The 18,777-nt window shown below is 48.1% G+C and overlaps 1 protein-coding gene across 4 annotated transcripts in view; it reads right to left on the bottom strand.

Moving 5' to 3' along the window:
• The window catches only part of SMARCA2 (SWI/SNF related BAF chromatin remodeling complex subunit ATPase 2), a 1,892,118-nt gene that overhangs the window by 137,334 nt on the left and 1,736,007 nt on the right, over positions 1-18,777 (bottom strand). For all 4 annotated transcript variants that reach the window (XM_086961220.1, XM_086961218.1, XM_086961217.1 and 1 more), the window contains one exon: positions 13,288-13,423. In XM_086961220.1, coding sequence (XP_086817346.1) covers positions 13,288-13,423 — 136 coding nt within the window. The remainder of the gene's footprint in view (positions 1-13,287; positions 13,424-18,777) is intronic.

The following is an 18,777-nucleotide window of genomic DNA, read 5'->3' on the forward strand; positions in this document are numbered from 1 at the left end:
AGGTGAGGGTCCGTCGCCGACATAAGGCGCCCACACAATGAGCACGTCTTAAAGCCCGAAGGCAGCCACACACTGATCCCACAAACACACTGCAACAGTGAAGGAAAAGGCCTAAACAGGCCCGGAGCACAAACTGGATCCGCGTTGCACGTGGAAAAGGAAAAAACTGACGTAGGCATGCCGGGTTGGGACTTATGTGACCTCGCTGACGTCCCATATGCGGACAACGCCTGGGTGGAGTCGCGTGATGCTGTCCCCCCGGCGTGCAGGGATTCTGGGTAAAAAAGTTTCCGGATCCTGTCTTACGCCTGGGGATAATTCTACGTTAAGGAATCTGTGGCTAGTAGTCTCTATCAGATGCTGAAAGCAACAAATGGTCTGGAGAGGCTCACAAAGGCGGTATGCCTTTGAAACTTCTCCTTCGTGAACCCTGCTCATTCTGGGGGAGGAGGCTTGGCACCTCGTCCCAGGATGTGCATTGTTTCAGGCCCCCAAGAGCAGCAACCTCTCAACCCAGGGGTCCAGAAACATCTCCGGTGGTGGCAGCCTAAGCAGCCACTCAGTCAGGTCACTAGGAGTTGGTCGAGTTTCAGGGGGCATCTCTAAGATGCTCTCTGTTGTGCATTTTACATTAAATCCCACACTGGCATTGGTGTGGGTTTAATGTGCTGAGAAGTTTGATACCAAACTTCCCAGACTTCAGTGTAACCATTATGGTGCTCTGGAGTTCGTAATGACACACTCCCAGCACCTTATATTCTTAATGGCAGCACTGGATTTACAGTGCCCATGAATGGACTTGGGCACTGTAGGGGTACAGGGCTCATGCACCTGCACCCTCACCACTGGCATAGGGCACCCAGCTAGAGGGGTGACTGATGTATGTATGCCAGGGCAGTGATTTGTGGGCATGGCACACAGGGATGTGTGCCATGTCGACTCTTCACTTTTTTCTGCACCAAGACACACAGCCTGCAAAGGCAGTGTGTGAGTGTCAGGGTACAGGGCCTCTGAGGTTGGCGCAATAAGTGCTGCAGCCCTTAGAGGGCTTCCCTGGTCACAGTGCCCTGGGTACCTGTGGTACCATTTACCAGGGGGTGACCTGTGGCCAGAGATGCCAATTGGGTTAGTTTTGGTGAAAGATCAGAGGCCCTGGGAACCTGATTGGCAGGGGCCGAGGGCACACCAAGAAAAAGTGCATCAGTAGTGTGGCAAAAAGTTGGGGGGTTTCTGCAACAGAAACCCACTTTGGGGGTTACCGCAACAGAAACCCACTTTCCTACAGTAACAAAGACAATTTTCAAGATCAGCTCCGTCGACTCCAGGAAGTGGAGCAGGAATGAACCTTTAACGGGGAGCATGTTTTGAAGCAGTCCCGATGCGGTGTCTCTACTTGTGATGGTGATGTTAAATTTCACTTCCGGTTCCCTGATGGCCTTTGGGTTCATTGATGAGCAATCCCCGTAGGTCTTGGAGTCGTGACAGGCAACCTGATGAAGATCTGCCACAGATACGTTTGCCACAGTCTTTAAAGTGTTTGAAACTGATAGTCTTAGGAAATGACATCCCTTGTACACTGTTGAAATTTTGAGGAACGCTCTGTGAGAAAAAGTTGGTACAAATTAGTCTTTGAGAAACCAGAAAAGCTTCGGATTCGCGTTGAGAGATCCAGAAAGAAAGGAATTGCTGTTAGAACACTGCAGTGGCACCTTTATAGGTCCCGCACATCACTTCTGGAGCAGAACGGAGTTCGTGCAGAGCCGCATAGGGCCACCTTTCCAACTAGCAGAGGTACTATTGAAAATGTTTCAATCCAGTCTGATTCCTGGGGGAATATTCAAAAGGTGTGTAATCTGTACCTAAAAGTCTCTATCAGAAATGGAGAAGCAGTTCAGTGGAAGTCTGTCCAGGTTGTAGGGCCTCCGTTTGGACATGAATTTTCAGTTACATAAATCTTAATCAGCCTTTTACAACAGTAACAAGTGTCAGACAGGACATCAGTTTTAACTTCAACCAGCGAGAGTTACAGGTCTGAAACGTCTGCATCCCATCTGATCACCACAGCAAAAGAAGCTGATTTCTTTGTAGACGGCCAGGGGTAAAGCACAATTCAGTGTCCTCTACCCACTGGTGACCTTTAGGTCCATAACTATTGTCTTCATCATAATAATAGGATGCAACATCCAGTCATCTCCAGTATCTCCATGTTGAATGTGAGAAATGTCCAAGACAGAATGAGGTTGGCCCGGCTGCACCAAAGGTTGTGGAGTGTCCAACCTCGATCAACGCCCTGTTGGGGTTGCTTTCGAGTCTGACAAGACAATGGGTTCTTCCTCTGGCATTGGTTCCTGCGTCAATGACGAAGTGACTCGAGTGGATTGTGGTGCCAGATTTGAAGTTTGGTGTCAGCCTTGAAGTCACAGGTGGATCCTGCAGCAGGGTCAAGAGGCAAAGACAGTGTTGAGGACGGAACTGCTGACGGTAGCCCCCCTGGAGGCCCACTCAGATTCTTGGAGTTAGAAGGCATGCCGGGGGGAGCCGGAAGAGTGGAAAAGAAGCACAACATGGCTTCCTTATAAGTCTCTACCTTTTGCGGCATTGACGATCAACCCTGGAATTAGAGTTAAATCGGTATGAGCTAAGAAATTGATTCCTTGGTAGAAGACCAGGATGTTGATGTACTGGCAAGTTCTCTGGGAGATAGCGCGGGGGAGAGGGAGAGTCACCATTCAACATATTTTTTTTTACTTTCACCAGACGATTTGAAGTGTGAAGAGGACCCTTTTCAGAAACAGCCTTGAAAATTGGAACACACCTTCAGACGGTGTTTGGTAATGCAGAACTTGACTTTGTGACCCAGCATTACCTTGGGATTACCTTGGAGTCATGCGAAAACCCAAGGCATCAGAGAAATACCTTGTGGGGATCTGTCACAGATTATGACAGTACCTAAAAAAATTTAAACCATGTAATCTTTGGAGAGGACATTTTTCCTTCCATATTGTAGGAAAACATTTTGAGAAAATTCATCAAAAAGATGGAATAAAGTTGAGGGACGAGCTCCAGATCGTGGATAGGAACGGACGCAAGTATCCAGTATTGTCGCATATGTCTGGCTATGGCATCACTTCTGGATAAAGTCAACAGTGAGCGGCACATCATCACCTGTTGGCGTGCGATAGCAATGCTGCGAAAAATCCCAGGATCCAGTCTGGCGCCTGTGAGTATTCACAAGCTGAGGAATCTGCCGTTAATAGTATCCATCATAAAATCCTGCCTCAGTCAGGTGATGCAAAAAGAACATGGCATCATTCCTTAGAGCATATGACAAAGTAAGACAAATGACAAACTTTCACTTTGACTGAGCTCGGTTGAATGATTTCCTGGTGGCAAAAATGACTTTAAAGTTTTCTGAGGTTAGATCTATAGGTTCAAAGACTTTTTCCCCAGGAACCACGCTTAAGGACAGTATTGAAAGGAAGAAATTGTACAGTCTATGTCCCATCCGTGGGTGGGGTGTATCTCCTCTGAGGAAGCAAATGTGGTCCCTCTGAAGAAGGCTAAGCAGGCCAAAGAACAATACTTGATGAGTCCTCACTGGAGTCACTAGGACCACTGAGCTCACTGAGCATCCCAGGTACTCCCTAATCTTCTAAGGAACCATTAGATTCAGTAATTAGCAGGAAGACCTAGAGGAACATCCTGTCCAATTCATTATCACGCTGTTCAGGCAGTTCAAGATTGTTATCTGTCCAAAGTGCAAATTGGTCACTCTTGGTGCTTAGACGTGTTACAAGGGCGTCATTGGGTAGAAACCTCCCACCCTGAGAATGGGATTAAGGTCTTTCTAGAGAATTTTCTGCCCAGGTGACAAGTGGAAATGCCTATTCAAGGGGCACACACAGATAGGGAACATGTCCTGACCATCATAAGATTAGAACTGTGGATGCCCAGATGAGAGAAACTTTGACTGGTCATCCAGCAGCTGGTTCCAACATTTTATTCAGGTAGAGCTCTAGGGAAAGCATGTTGAGCATTACAGAGAGATGAACCACTATGCAGGAGGCATGGAGTCAGCACCACCAGACTATCACCAGTCTTGTTCGTCAGGACATAATCCACTGCTTAACTGATAGTGATTAACCCCCCCCTGTGGAAGGGAATTGCTTACTCCAGGTTGGAATCCAGAATAGCTTCATGAACTGAATACTTTTGAAAGGTACCAAGAAGGATTTAATGATGTTCATTCAAAACCAAAGATACACAAGCATTTGCAATGCAATAGGTCTCGCATTTGCAAATGTTTGAGCTATTGGCATTGTAAATGATAAACCTTTTTATCTATGTGTTGATTTTGAAAACACATAAATAAATAGCAGTCATTTACAATGCTAATAGCTTAAACTCTCGCATTGTAAATGACAATGCCTTTTATTTATGTTTTTAAAAAGAAACATAAATAAAACGCATTATCATTTATAATATCAACAGCCGAAGGGTTTGTGTCACAGTGGGTCAGTGGCAGACTGTCCTCTTTCACAGACTCATCCTGTGGTACTGTTCACTAGATGCCAAAGGTTTGTGCCGCAGTGGGTCAGTGGCAGACCGTCCTGATTGTTGCTGTGTGTCTTTCTTTCTATCTTCCAGTCTCTTCTCTGTGTGCCCGTCTGCCTCTGCCACTGAGACAGAATAATATTGTGTGTCTGCCTTTCTATCTTCCTGCCCCTTCCATGACAGTTTAACCCTGCCCGCCTGTGTCACAGAGTCACATTGTTCTTGTCTGGTCAGTGTGTCCATGACTTTCTGATGCTGCCTGCCTCTGACTGTTGTTGTGTCTGCCTTTCCATCTTCCTGTCTTTTCTCAGACTATGTGACCCTGTCGGTCTCTGCCTGTCACAGAGTCAGATTATTGTTTTGTCAGCCTGCGTGTCTGTTTTATGACTGTGCGTCCCTCTCTGGCATTGAGGCAGATTGTTGTTTTGTGTCGCCCTTCTGTCTCCCTCCTCTTCTAAGACACTGTGATCCTGCCTGCTGCATAAGAAGCTTGCGCAGGAGAGGCCCTGCGACGGGCCCTCTCCTCCAGCCCAATTACAGGAAACATAAGCAACAGTTTGATATTTAATCACTTAATTTACGGAAACTGCAGTCTGTTCGTCATATTCAAAATGTAAGTTGCGAGTCTCCGAATACAAAGTTGCCTGGCTAATTTAGGCCTGCATGGCACACTCTGTGAGGTCTGTCATGGGATATAGTGGGGGAGATGCATTGAGGCAGCAAACCAAAAAAAATAAGAGCAGGTTTGGAAAAAGACCTTGCTTAAAATATCATAACTGAGTCCACCCTCCCCTGCGAAAGAGGGAGACGGTGACTGTTGTTTAACGTAATAGTAAACTTGTTACTGGATTCTGTCTACTCGCATGAATGAGGCCGAGGTCGGCGCCTTCCTCCTGGTGACGGTTTTACATTCCTCGTTCAGCTGAAAAGCTGTGGGGCTCAATTTACAGCCAGAGGGCTAATGGGCTACTGTAGAAGGCCAGCGGGGCGCCTGCCAGCTCTCTGTGTCCCGCCGTGACGGACGGCCAAGCAGCCCTGGGCTTTTCTAGTTACTAGCATTAAGCATGCTTGTACTTGCAGCCACTAAAACGTGAAACTACAAGTCCCAGCCTACATGGAACTGCTATGCTGTCTGAAAACCTAAGATGGACTGAAAGGAGGTTACAGATGCCAACCGAACCACCAGCTGTCTGTTCTCTTAAGTGCTCTCAATGCCCTCGCTTTTGTTAAAGAGCAAATATCTGAAAAGGACTAGCATTGGCCCGCACGAGCGGCGGACTCCTAAACAAAGCTTTAGGCCCCTGTAAGTATATATACATTTTTCCCCACAAATTAAGCGCTGTCCGAGAACCTCTCCCCAATAGAACAAGCGTCGTGTTAAATGGTGCTTTTTAGCATTGGCATCGTAAAGAGCACAAGGAATACGCAATATGTTAATATTTGCAGACAAATAAGCTTCACAGAACAATGGTGTGATATTTACATAACGCTTAACACCGATTTTGCCTTTTCTAAGCGCTAAGAACATTTGTTACTTTTAGTTCCAATTTAAAGGTACTGGATTTAACAACCTCCTACGCATGGAACGCTGAGCTTGCCTTGGGGATCCGAATTCTTATAGCCGACGCCAGCGGTGGTGTAAGAAGCTGTTGAATAAGGCGCAGCCGCTGCTAGTGTGATGTGGTCCGAGGCGTGTCCAGTGAAGGGGCCTGCGGCCCGCGGGGTGCAGCTGCTGCGAGCCTTGCAAGGTGGGCAGAGCCTTCAATGAGCTCCCCTACTTCAATTCAGACAAGGCCTACACAGCTTCCCATCAAATGAAATGGGTATTGTTAAACTGTGTAATATGGCATCTCGTATTTTCAGCGCTTAGAAACGGTGGACGTGCTATATGAAGTCCTACTGTTTATGAGGTGTTGCACTGAGATGCTGGCCAGAAGGGTAGGGCCCTATTTTTTAAGGCATTTTCCTTTGACTACATTCACCCTGGAAACATAAAGCTCAGAGGGTCAAGTCTATAGCATCAAAACATAACTTTACTGGACACGCCTGAGGCGGAGTCAGAAAAGAGGTTCATTTCTCTACGCGCGAGGGCTTCTCTAGCCGAAGGGTTACATTACGAATACACTTCCATCCAATCGAAATAGTGTGCCTTTTTGTTCGTACCAGCTCATTTACACACTTACGATCAAGACGTATCCCTATAAATGTAATTAACATGAGCAGCTTGCTGCTTGAATAAGGGAAAGTGAAAGAGAGACATGCGCATGTTGTAGGCGCACCAAGAGCGTGCACATTGCCATGGCCTGCGGCTCGTGCCCAGTGGCGGCTCCTGCGGACTTCGCAGTACTCCAATGGGTGCTGCGCAGCTCGTGCGGCCCAGGGAGGGGGCTGCCAAAGCAAAAACACATGGCATGCCGTGGTTTGGAGAGGACTCCGAGGTAAGAACCCCAGAGGTGCTGCTGCTGTGATCAAAGGTGTTGTGGGAGCTTGTGAATGATGCCAAGGTGTGCTGTGATTGTTGGAGAGGAGCACTTCGGTGCACGCTGACGGGCCGGCAACGGGAGGCTACCATAGCATAGAGACCAATTTGAAAAGCTGTCTCCACAGTGGGGTGGGGGGCATTCGGGAGAGAGAGAGGGAATAGGAAAAGTGAAAGTAATGCTGCTTGAGGCTTGCCTCAGAAGGGGGACAGGAGATGTGCACACTGTGTGGTTGTACGTGCGTGTGCACGAGCTACAATCACCAAAAGCCCTCCGCGTGGCCATCTCGGTCTCCCTTGAGAGCCAAGTCAGCAACAATAGATCTCATGAGACCTAAAAAAATGGCCCCTAATATCAGCGAGAGGTTGGAAGCTGGGTGTGGGTAGCAGTGAATCTTCTGATATCACAGAAACATGCCATCGGGAAAAGGATTCTGGTAATGAACCAAGGAGTGGCACTGAAGCTAAGCAGCATTGCCCTGTACTGGATGTTTTGTTTTCCCGCCATGAAACAGAGAAATATCATGTATTATTCTAGGAAGAGCACTATAAGGAAGCATCCTGCACACTCAGCAAACAGCCATTGTTTCGGACAGCTACCAGCACCAGAGCCAAAATCAATATTATGAATGTATGCAGGCTGAAGATCTTGTTCAACACGTAAAAACTCTAGATGGGACTGAGTCCTTCCAATTTTTCCATGAAAGAAAATAATGGGTGAATTACTCATGCTCTCTTTTGAGGACAAAAATTGCTCAACTGAACATAAAAAGAGAAGCCTCACTACTTCTTGCACAAGTTCATGGGATACCGCAAATGTGGTATGGATGGAGGGGGCAGAAGCACCAGTATAACTGGAAGCACCCATGCATTAGTGGTTATTTGGGTTTAATGGTGGGAAAGGAGGAAAAGCCTTTCATTTCACAGAGTACAGTGGACATCTTAATAATGGTGTTGAAAAGGTCTACGCATGAGTCGTTATATTATCTTAGCCATGGTAGGGGCAGGGATGTTCTGACCTGCAGCATCTACTCTTCGACTAACTGTTCCTTGAGGGCCTAGATGGGGCCTTAGTGTGAAGGGGTTAAGTCTTAATGGACTAGAAGGGATTCCTTGCTGCAAAGAGGTGGTCAGCACTCCAGATTAGCTTCAATTACACTCAGTGATTTGCCTATGACTGTGCAGGTCTTATTCTGCTGGAAGACATCATCCGTTACAGGACCAAACAACTTCTACCCGTTGAACAAGACAGTGTGGCTTTCTTTTGGGCCTCAGGCGTGAGCATTGCCATGGCCAGTCCGGAGTGTTGTTGGATATGTCTATCGCCATAGCCATCCCGGACGACTACAAGATCACCCGCAGGGATAGCGCCAACGGAATCGGAGGAGGAATTGCCATTGTCCACAAGTCCACCCACAAGGTCGCCATCTACGCAGACGACACTCTCAACAGCGCCGAGCACCTGCATTTCCTTATCCACACCGACCCCAACACCACCCTCAGAGGAACACTCATCTACAGACCCCCGGACTCCGGGCTCAGTTCATCGACTCCATAGCCGCCTCGCCAGCACCCACGCACGCACCTCCACGGACTACATCCTCCTCGGGGACCTGAACTTGCACCTCGAGAACAACAACAACACCAACTCCGCTACCCTGACCGACAACCTCGGCCTCAGACAACTCGTCACCGCACCCACCCACGCCGCCGGCCACACGCTGGACCCAGTCTTCTCCACAGGCACCCACGTCGCCTCCAACCACACCACCGAACTCCACTGGACCGACCACCGCTGCATCCATTTCACCTTCAAGAAACTAACCACGCACCACTGCACCCAACAGCTGCCTCGCCGCTGCTGGAGCAAAGTCACCAAAGACCAGCTTATCACCACCCTCGCCCAGAACCCACCGACCGACCCCACCAACCCAGACGACGCAGCCCGCAACCTCAGACAGTGGATCGACGACTGCGCCAAAACCCTCGCCCCGCTCAAGAAACCCTCCAACAGCCATGACAGCAAGAGAGCCACCTAGTTCACCGACGAGCTCCAGACCTCCAAACGCACATGCCAGAAACTGGAGAAACTATGGCTCCACGAACACACACCAGACAACCACGCAGTCCACAAGGACGCCACCCGCAGACATCACACCTCATCAGATTAGCCAAGAGATCCTCCTTCAAAGACAGCTTGGATAACAATGCACACGACAGCAAAGAGCTCTTCAGCATCGTAAAGGAACTCTCCAACCCCAGCGCCAACGACATCTCGCCCTCACAAGAACTGTGTGACTCACTAGCCATCTTCTTCCACCGCAAGATCGCTGACATCCACGACAGCTTAAACACCACGACCACCCAGACTATGCCAGACTCCACCTCCCCTGTGAACACCACCAGTGCCATCCGCCTGACCTCCTGGTACAACGTCAACGAGACACGCAAGGTCATGAACTCCATCCACTCAGGATCTCCGTCAGACCCTTGCCCTCATCAAGTATTCAATAAAGCAGACGCAGTCATCGCACCCCAACTACGGAAGGTCATCAACATCTCCTTTGAAACAGCGACATTCCCGGAAAGCTGGAAGCACGCCGAAATCAACGCCCTCCTCAAGAAGCCCAAGGCGGACCTCAAGAACTTGCGGCCAATCTCCCTGCTCTCGTTCCCGACAAAGGTCATCGAGAAAATCGTCAACAGGCAATTGGCCCGCCACCTGGAAGACAACAACATCCTGGACCCATCCCGGTCCGGATTCAGACGAAACCACAGCACTGAGACAGCCCTCATCGCCGCCACAGACGACATCAGGAGACAACTAGACAACGGCAAAACATCAGCCCTCATCCTCCTGGACCTGTCGGCCAACTTCGACACGGTCTGCCATCGCACTCTAAAGACACGCCACCTAGAAGCCGGAATCCAAGAGAAGGCCCTCGACTGGACCACGTCCTTCCTCTCCGGCAGAACCCAGAGCGTCCGCCTCCCACCCTTCTGATCTAAAGCCACCAACATCATCGCTGTTCAACGTCTACATGGCCCCCCTCGCACAAGTGGCATGCCATCTCTACCTCAACATCATGTCCTACGCCCACGACACCCGGCTCATCCTCTCCCTTACAAAGGCCCACACACAGCCAAAACCAACCTCCACGAGGGAATGAAGGCCATCGCCGACTGGATGAGGAGCAGCAGTCTGAAGCTGAACTCGGACAAGACGGAGGTACTCATCCTCTGACCCACCTCCTCAGCCTGGGACGACTCCTGGTGGCCGACCACATTGGGAACAGCACCAACAACCACCTACCATGCTCGCAACCTAGGATTCATCCTAGACTCCTCCCTCTCCATGTCTAAGCAGGTCAACGCCGTCTTCTCCTCCTGCTACTACACCCTCCGCATGCTCCGCAGGATCTACAAGTGGATCCCGACCGAAACAAGAAGAACGGTGACACAGGCCCTCGTCAGCAGCAGACTGGACTGCGGCAACGCACTCTACGCAGGAATCCCAGCCAAACACCTACGATGACTACAACACATCCAAAACGCCTCCGCCCGACTGATCGTCGACGTCCCCCGCCGCAGCCACATCACCCCCCCACATGAGAGACCTACACTGGCTCCCTGTCGACAAGAGGATCTCCTTCAAGCTCCTCACCCACGCACACAAAGCACTCCACATCGCCGGACCAGCCTACCTGAACAGCAGACTCAGCGTGTATGATGGATTTAGGCCCAGATCTTTGTACTGGGGTGAATGTAAGACATTGTTCTGCATTCTGTCCATCAACTGTGTTTTTTGCAATTTACACCCCCACCCGCCAGCTCCGCTCCGCCAGCCTCGCCCTTGCCGCTGTCCCCTGCATCCAACGAACGATATCCAGCAGCAGATCCTTCTCCTACCTCACCACCAAGACCTAGAACACCCTCCCTACCCACACACGGCAGGCCCAAGACCTACTCGCCTTCAGAAGACTCCTCAAGACCTGGCTCTTCGAGCAGCAGCAGCACCCTCCCCCCTCCCCTCAGCGCCTTGACACCTTCACAGGTAAGTAGCGCGCTCTACAAGTACTATGATTGATTGATTAAAGTCCTCTGGCATCAACAGCTTCTATTCTGCAACCTCTTTGGCCTGGTTGAGAATTACAATATATCAGGGATGGAGGCTACAGCGGTCTATGAATGCATTGGTTTTTGTTTGTCTCAAGTAGAGCCCCCCCCCCCAAAAAAGCTTCATCTTTTCTTCTATTTGTCTCGACACACTTGGCTTCCTCCTCCATGTGGAAGGATGTATCCTTTCCCTTCAAAGGAAGCTGCCATCTTCACCACAAGCTGAGCTAGAGGACTAACAGAGACATCTGGTGAATAGTCTTTTTAGCCTAGTACTTGTTATCCATTATGATGGCAGGCTTGGAGAACCAATTACCCACACATCTCCTGTGCCTAAGTCTCTGTGGATATGCTTGGTTTTGAGAGAGGTACTGCATAGCCACCAAAGTGTATCATCCACTTTCACTAGGGAAGAAACTAATGATCGACTGGGCAGCACTTCCAGAGCCTTGGTCATAACTCAATGGTATCATATGGATAGGAGCATGTCTTCATCAACTCCAGTACAACTTTCCAATTGGTATTCTGTTGTTCAAGACAAGCCCTCTTGCCAGGAGTAGGTTCTTGCCTTCAAATAATGATCAAAGCATCCGGGAATGGTCTGAGTTGAATACTGAGGATAGCATGAACGCAAAAAGCGCAGCCAGATGGGATGGATGCTGAAATGGCAAGAGCTGATGCCTCAGAGTTTAAGCTTCATTTTATTAATCCTGTGTTTTGGAAGAGATGGATGGTGTGTCTGAAAGTGAGGGGAGGCAGCCTTCTTGTGATAAGGCTTTCAGTGCACTGATTAGGTGGTGCTCTCCCTCTCAACTGCTAGCTTGCGTAGCACCAAAAGTGGATGTGACAAAGTGGGGCAGTTAGGAGATGTGACTAACTGGCAAGACTAGGACTTCAACATAGACTTCCACACAGGAGGAGATGGGCTCAACTCCAGGTAGCAAGCCTGCAGTCACTGGAGTAACACACAGCCAGGGAGGAAGACTTTCTAACAGTGCCAAATTCTGCAGGTTAATGTCCATAAGGAGAGACTAAGTTGTCCTTGTGGTGCAACAGCTGCTAGGGATTTCCGCACCCAGTAGCTTGGCACAGCCTGGCGCACAGTGTGCATAACAGGAGAGAGCTTAGTCTAAGGTCCCAAAACAGCTTAATAACACTTTCTTAGAAAAAATTAACCCCTTAAGTGCTGCTGACGGCCAATGGTCGTCAGCAGCGCTACCTCCCCAGTGCTGCGCACGACCATTGAACGTCCATTCAGCACTAGTTCTAATGGACAGCGCAGCACTGGGGAGAAATGTTTACACGCAGCTAAGGTGTTAATATGGCAGGAACAAGAAGTCTAGTATACGAGATAACGATACTAAGACTTGATTCTTTCACATTCCCCGGGGTTACTCGTACCACTTGGTCAAGGCCAGAAAGGTTTACTTCCGTTCGAAAGAGTCCCACGTGGGACGCCTTGCTCCTCAGTATTGCACCTGCTGTCAGGACCATTTTCTTGCCTCTTGTCTTTTTTCTAATCCTTTCTGTGCATTCGAACATGAGAAGCAGGGATTACATGAGTCAAATGCTATAAACAGATGATGGCACAGCACGTGAGCCTTAAAGCCAGAGTGTTGTGCGTTATGGCTGAAGGAACAAGAATTTACAGGAAAAATATTAAAAACAATTAGGCTAGGCCATGTGCATGCAAACTTGCTGTGTGAGAGAAAAATATTAAGATCTAGGTCTTTTAGTTGAGAAAGGGGAGCTTGTAAAGGCACTCATTTCACTGGGGCTAAAGGTGTCCCGCATGACGTATGCATTTGTACACTGTATCAGAACCTAAAATACTGCATGCAGAGCTATAGAAGCAGTGTCAAGTGCCCACTGGTTGAGAGCAAGAGCAAAAGCTAGGACATAAGAGTGGCAACAAGTGTTTTTTTCTGAAAATTCAATGCCTAATATTCTGAATATTGATTACATGCATATACATTACGCAACACTACCCCTAGGCACCAGGTCATTTGAAAGAAATGGTCTTCTAACAGTTGATATGCAGTGAAAATACAATCCGGGCAATTAGCATGCACGTGCTGTAGCTACATTGTAAGTATTAATGGAACACATTAGAAATGTGTGTTTTACAGTGGACTTACATTCAGACTCCGACTCATCGTCGTCTTCATCATCATCTTCATCAATGCTTTCATCGTCACTTTCCTCCTCTTCTTTAACAATCTTCTGCCTTGCACTCTTGAAGACTGATTGTAAAACTATGGAATCTTCATAAATCTGCAAAACAATAGTAAAACAATTACACACTGTGGCTACACCCAAATATAGTATAGAAACTTATCATTTCTGCAACTTTACTGCCATCGGTTTAAACAACAATGTTCAAAAGTGAGATTTCCAATTTAGGTATATGTGGGAGATGAAGAGAAGCAAGTATGCGTGCAAATATAATGTAATTGGTAAATAGATAAAGAAACATTTCCCATAATAATTGTTTTACTTGGATAATATCTGGCAAATGGGGACTTCTGTAACTGTTAACCTCCTAGAGCATCCAGTAAATCCCAGACAAAATTCATGCCACCACATTTGCCTCATACCTACTGTTGGCACGGGTGTCTTACTACAGAAATTAAATACTGACAGAAAGGTGATATTCATAATGGAAAAAGAAAGAATCGAAGGTAGAAATTTGCAAAATGGCAAAATGTTACCATTGGTAAACAATTATATTTTACCAGTACCTAATATCTCACAGATACCAAGTTAGCACCTAACATTCACACACCCTGAAAACACGTATTTAAGAGTAGGGAGAATCACAGTTGTTGATGGAAGACAACTGCAATGCTGCTTTATCTGATAACATCAAGCGATAAACACGCAGTTGTACCTCAATACCTTGTTTACAATAACAGTGGTATGTTATCAACCACAACTGTCTCCTCATCCATTTGTATGAAGCTGCCAGAAAATAGGTCTCAGTTTTAAAACAAAAATCACAACTATATAAGACAAAATCCTGTCTTTCCGCATTAGATTATTACAATGAGTATAATAAGCCACCCTCACTCTTTTCCATTCTGCGGCACCTCTAATTGTCTGTCAGTCTAAATGGTGACACGTCTTTACATTCCTGATTTTCCAAACCAAGTCTAGGTAATCAGTGCAAATTACAACCGATCAATGCCAATTGTGCGGTTTTGGGCATTCCAAAATTATTTGATGCAGAGACTGCAAAATGCAGCAGCACTCATTCTCCTAAAATAGAGTGACATTTAATTCCATGTGTAAAATGCGCAGGTTTCATCAGCAGTTAGGCCAAAAAATAATTTACAGACATTCAGTGTATACCTTCAAACCAGACATCTTAAGTGAGCCAAATGTGGAATAATCTACCTCTACATAACAAACTTACGTATGAGCACACAATTCCATTTAAATGCTTAAATCATTCCCCTTCTCTAAGAACTAATCATTCATTAGAAATGTGCTATTTAGCCCAAGACAATACCATTGTAATGAACTTTATGCTTACAAACATAGCATAGCATAACAATTATTGTGGGCTAAGGATGAGGGTGGTGTGTCACACAGTTATTTGATTTTTCAACTATCTTTCGAAATGGGAACAAAGACTTCCTTATCAAACAACTTGCATGGGTGACCAGGCTTACAAGAAAAATGAAATAATGGATTAAGCACAGGCCCAGATGGCCCCCTGGCAACTATACAAGGATGATCAAGACTAAGGGGCCAAGATGCTTCAGAACTCACTCTCCTGGATCCAGGATCAAACCTGAAGCATTTGGGATCATAGCTCTAATGTCCCAGACTCACTGCTACAGAGGAAAAACCTTAAACTCCAATGTATCAAGGATCGCCTCACTGAATGGAAGCCTCCATGATGGAATCAGGTGGGACTTCAGCTAGTTTACAGTAAAACCCAACGATATCAGAGTTCTGCTGTCATCCAGATGTGCTCCACAACTGACTGAGGAAAGTCAGTCTTCAGCAGGCAATCACTGTGGTATGGGAATACAGGAACTGCTGACATCCAAAGATGGGGAGCGGCCGCCACCATCACTTTTGTTAACACCTGAGGAGCGGTGAGGAGGCCGTAGGGGAACCCAGCAAACTGAAAATGTTCCTGGTCCACCTAGAATCTCAGGTATTGCCTGAGCCTCTTGGATGCAGAGCAGGTAGTATATGAGTCAATGGGAGTACTTGAACTTGTCCTTTCTCACAAAAGTGATCAGGGGTTGGAGATCAAAGGGTAGTCTGAGTCCCCAGTCCTTTTTCAGGAGGAGGACATAGCGGGAATTATAACGTCCATCATTATCGGAGTCAGGTACCCATTGCTATAGTGCCCTTGGAGAACAACAGATGTTTCCCATGTACCATGGTGGACAGATGCTCTGTTGAAATTAGTTCTGGTGTGTAGGAAGGTGGATATCTGACTATGGTTGCCCCCAACTTGTTGCCTGGTGTTTTGCTGGTTTTTCGACTTAGTTGACCTGGGGCCCTGCTATTCAGGACCCCAGGCCCACTGCTCTCTCTGTAAAATGGATTCCATGTACCTTAGGTACATATCTAATTGGATACTGAGTCACCTTATCAGTCCCTGTATAGCATACCTTAGGTATCCAGGGCATAGGTGTACCCAGGGCCTACCAGGGGCTGCAGCATATATTATGCCACCCCTGGCTGGCCACCAAAATCTGACACAACTGGCTGCACGACAGCTGGGGCAAGGTGGTGTAAACACCCTTTGCTTTAGATATAGTATTCCTATATCTAACCCTAAAATGGACACATGTATTCCTATCAGTCACTCCTATGGCAGGCCTTATCAATCTTGAAGGCAGAGTGCTTGGAATTATGTGAGATGGTGCTCTGGCATGAGCTGAGCCCATTTGCAGCTTGCGGAACCAAGTCCTAATAGCTGTTCCATGATAACGCGTACCATATACTCTTAAGTGCATTATAATCCTCGCGGTTATTTGCTAACTTTGGTATCGCATTATCAAAACATGTCGAGTAAGGTGTCATACGAATTGGAATACTAACCCCTCACCAATTCTGGCGATGGGGTTAGCATTCCACCCTTCTAGAGGGACACGACATGTATGTAACTGTAAACCCCGGTTAAAGTTAACTCGAGCCTCAGCATCACAAAATGGATGCTGCCACCACAGACACAAGTCTGACCTCCTGCTGCTGGGAGTCCTTCCAGCGAGGAGGGCTCGGACAAAGGGGTGCTCACTGTGCATATGCCGGCTCAAACCAGTTCCAGGGGCACCCCAGCCCACGAGCTGGGGAGAGACCGGACAAAGGAGAGGGGTGTAACCACCCTCCTGGTCCCACCCATGGGCAGGACCTAGTCGCGTGCCAGCCCCTTTTCTTAGGATAAAGGTAGGAGCGGGCCCCCTTCCCAAATTAGATACTCTTGAATCTTGAACTACTTTCCACGAAAGGAACTCTTGACTTTCTCTGAAGACTCTCCCTTGTGGCTAAGGAGTAGCCACCCTGCACCCGCAGGCACCACCTAAGCATCGCGGTTTGCTGCACGTCCATCCTCCGGATCAAGACTGACCAGCTCGACGAGACCCGGATTCCCTGGCATCTCTGACCTCTACCTGCATCATCAGCCCAGCTGAGATTCGTGGGTGTGACGAGACCTGAGGGACCGACCATCTTCAAAACCTGCACGACGCTTAACCAGCACGACCGCCGAGGGATCCTCGAGTGAGTGCACTGGGGATTGAGAAGCCCCAACCCACAGCAGCTCCAGCACCGAGGTCCAGCCCCCCAGCATCCACGAGATCTGCGTGGGGCCCTTCTGCTCTTTGCTGCTTGCCACGTTGTCCGGTCACTTGCCCGTTGGCTAGTGGCCCTCCTGACGACGTACCACGAAATATTCACCGCTGGTCTGGTTGCTCCAGACTGGCCCTTGCTCCCTTCCAAAAGAGGAGCACCCGGACCCTCCTGGTCCACTCTAGACGCCATCTTGACTCCACCGCGTGGGCTTGCCTTTGCCAAGGCTTGTTGCTCCAATCCTGGTTCCAGCATCGCCAACAGCAGACACCCTCGTGGGACAGCTCGCACCTCCAGCCTGGTCGCCGACAACGCCTCCTGGCCCGTGTGACTGCAGAGCCCAGCGTCGCCCACTCACCTGATCGCGGTGACCTCATCCGGTGCCATCCTGGTACCCACACAATCACTGGCTAGTGATTAAGAACTGAGTCCCCTCTGCTTTCAGGTCGTCTCCATCACCGATCCAGCCTTGGATCACAACGAACATCTTCACTGGTCGCCTGCCAGCAACTTCTTCTTTCAGGCTCCATAGACTACAACAAGGATTCGCGACGTCTTTTGAACCCTATGCAGCCGCAGCCCCTGGGCTAGGTAACCCGTGCATTTCGGTGCTCCAATGCAGGTTCACTATCCAAGTGTCCAGATCGGATTCGTCGGATTCGTCCGGAAACAGTAACTTTAGAAATACTAGCCTCCATAGACTTTGTCCCGCATCCCGCGTGAGAGTGCACACTCTGCACCCGATCTCCCTAGGCCTCCTGCTCCTAACCTTAGAGTTCAGTAGTGTAGTCCTAGCGATCCTGAAGCCTCTGGATCGTGTTACTCACCTGCTAGTATTTCGCATTCCACTTTTAGAGTATATGGTTTTTCGTGCCCCTCGGGCATTTGTGTACATTGTGCAACTTGAAGTATTTTCGTAAGAGTTTTGTATTGTGCTTAGCTCCCTGACTCATAAAGAGTTCAGGGTAGACTTGTTATTAATAAATATCCTTTATTTTTATAACAACTTGTGTGGTGTTCTTTCACTTGGTGTTCAAGGGGTATATGTGATGGTAAAACAGCTGGCTTAACACGCCCTCTAGAGTTTAGCCTAAAGACTGCTTTTGTCCACGCTACTAGGATAGCTGGTCTATAAGGTTGACTTACAACCAATCATCAATAAGGGTCGTTTGGTATGATACACAGTGATCACTAGAATAGTGAGCACTATATATCAGGCCAACTTCTCACATGGTGTATGAGGAATAGTGGTTGGGCTGATTAGAACAATTTGCACGGCTCATCTTTCAGACATGGTGGATCACAAACCCTGGAGGAAGAGCTGGATATCGCCTCGACATGGTGGACATGTGTCGGTAAGGGCAAACGAAAGCTGTATGTTGGCCACTGTAGCAGCCTTAGAGGAGTTTGAGGACTAGTGTCCCTGCTAGCCCATGGGGATAACCCCAAAATAACTGAGATACCTGCTTCATCATTGGCTAGGAAGGCTGTCTCTGCCTACAGACCAGCCATCTGGAATAGTACAGAACTGGTGTGGGAAATGTTTGGCTGGGGTCAATGACCCCAAAAAGCATGCTCTAGTACTCTTGTCTTTAAATCAATTATAAATAGTGTCTGGCTTCTCTCCAAAGTGGTGAGAGCCAGCAAAAGGCATGACCATTGATAAAGCTCGTATATAGATGCAGAATCAGGTTGACCTCAAAGGCGTGTCTAAGAAAGACAACACGGTACTGACTGCTCGGCAAATGAAGCCTGTGGTATACAAACCTGGGCGGATAAGATACTTGGTCTCATCCTGCCTATCATGTATCGTC

The sequence above is a fragment of the Lissotriton vulgaris genome, chromosome 3_1, assembly GCF_964263255.1.
Source record: "Lissotriton vulgaris chromosome 3_1, aLisVul1.2, whole genome shotgun sequence".
NCBI classification, from domain to species: domain Eukaryota; kingdom Metazoa; phylum Chordata; class Amphibia; order Caudata; family Salamandridae; genus Lissotriton; species Lissotriton vulgaris.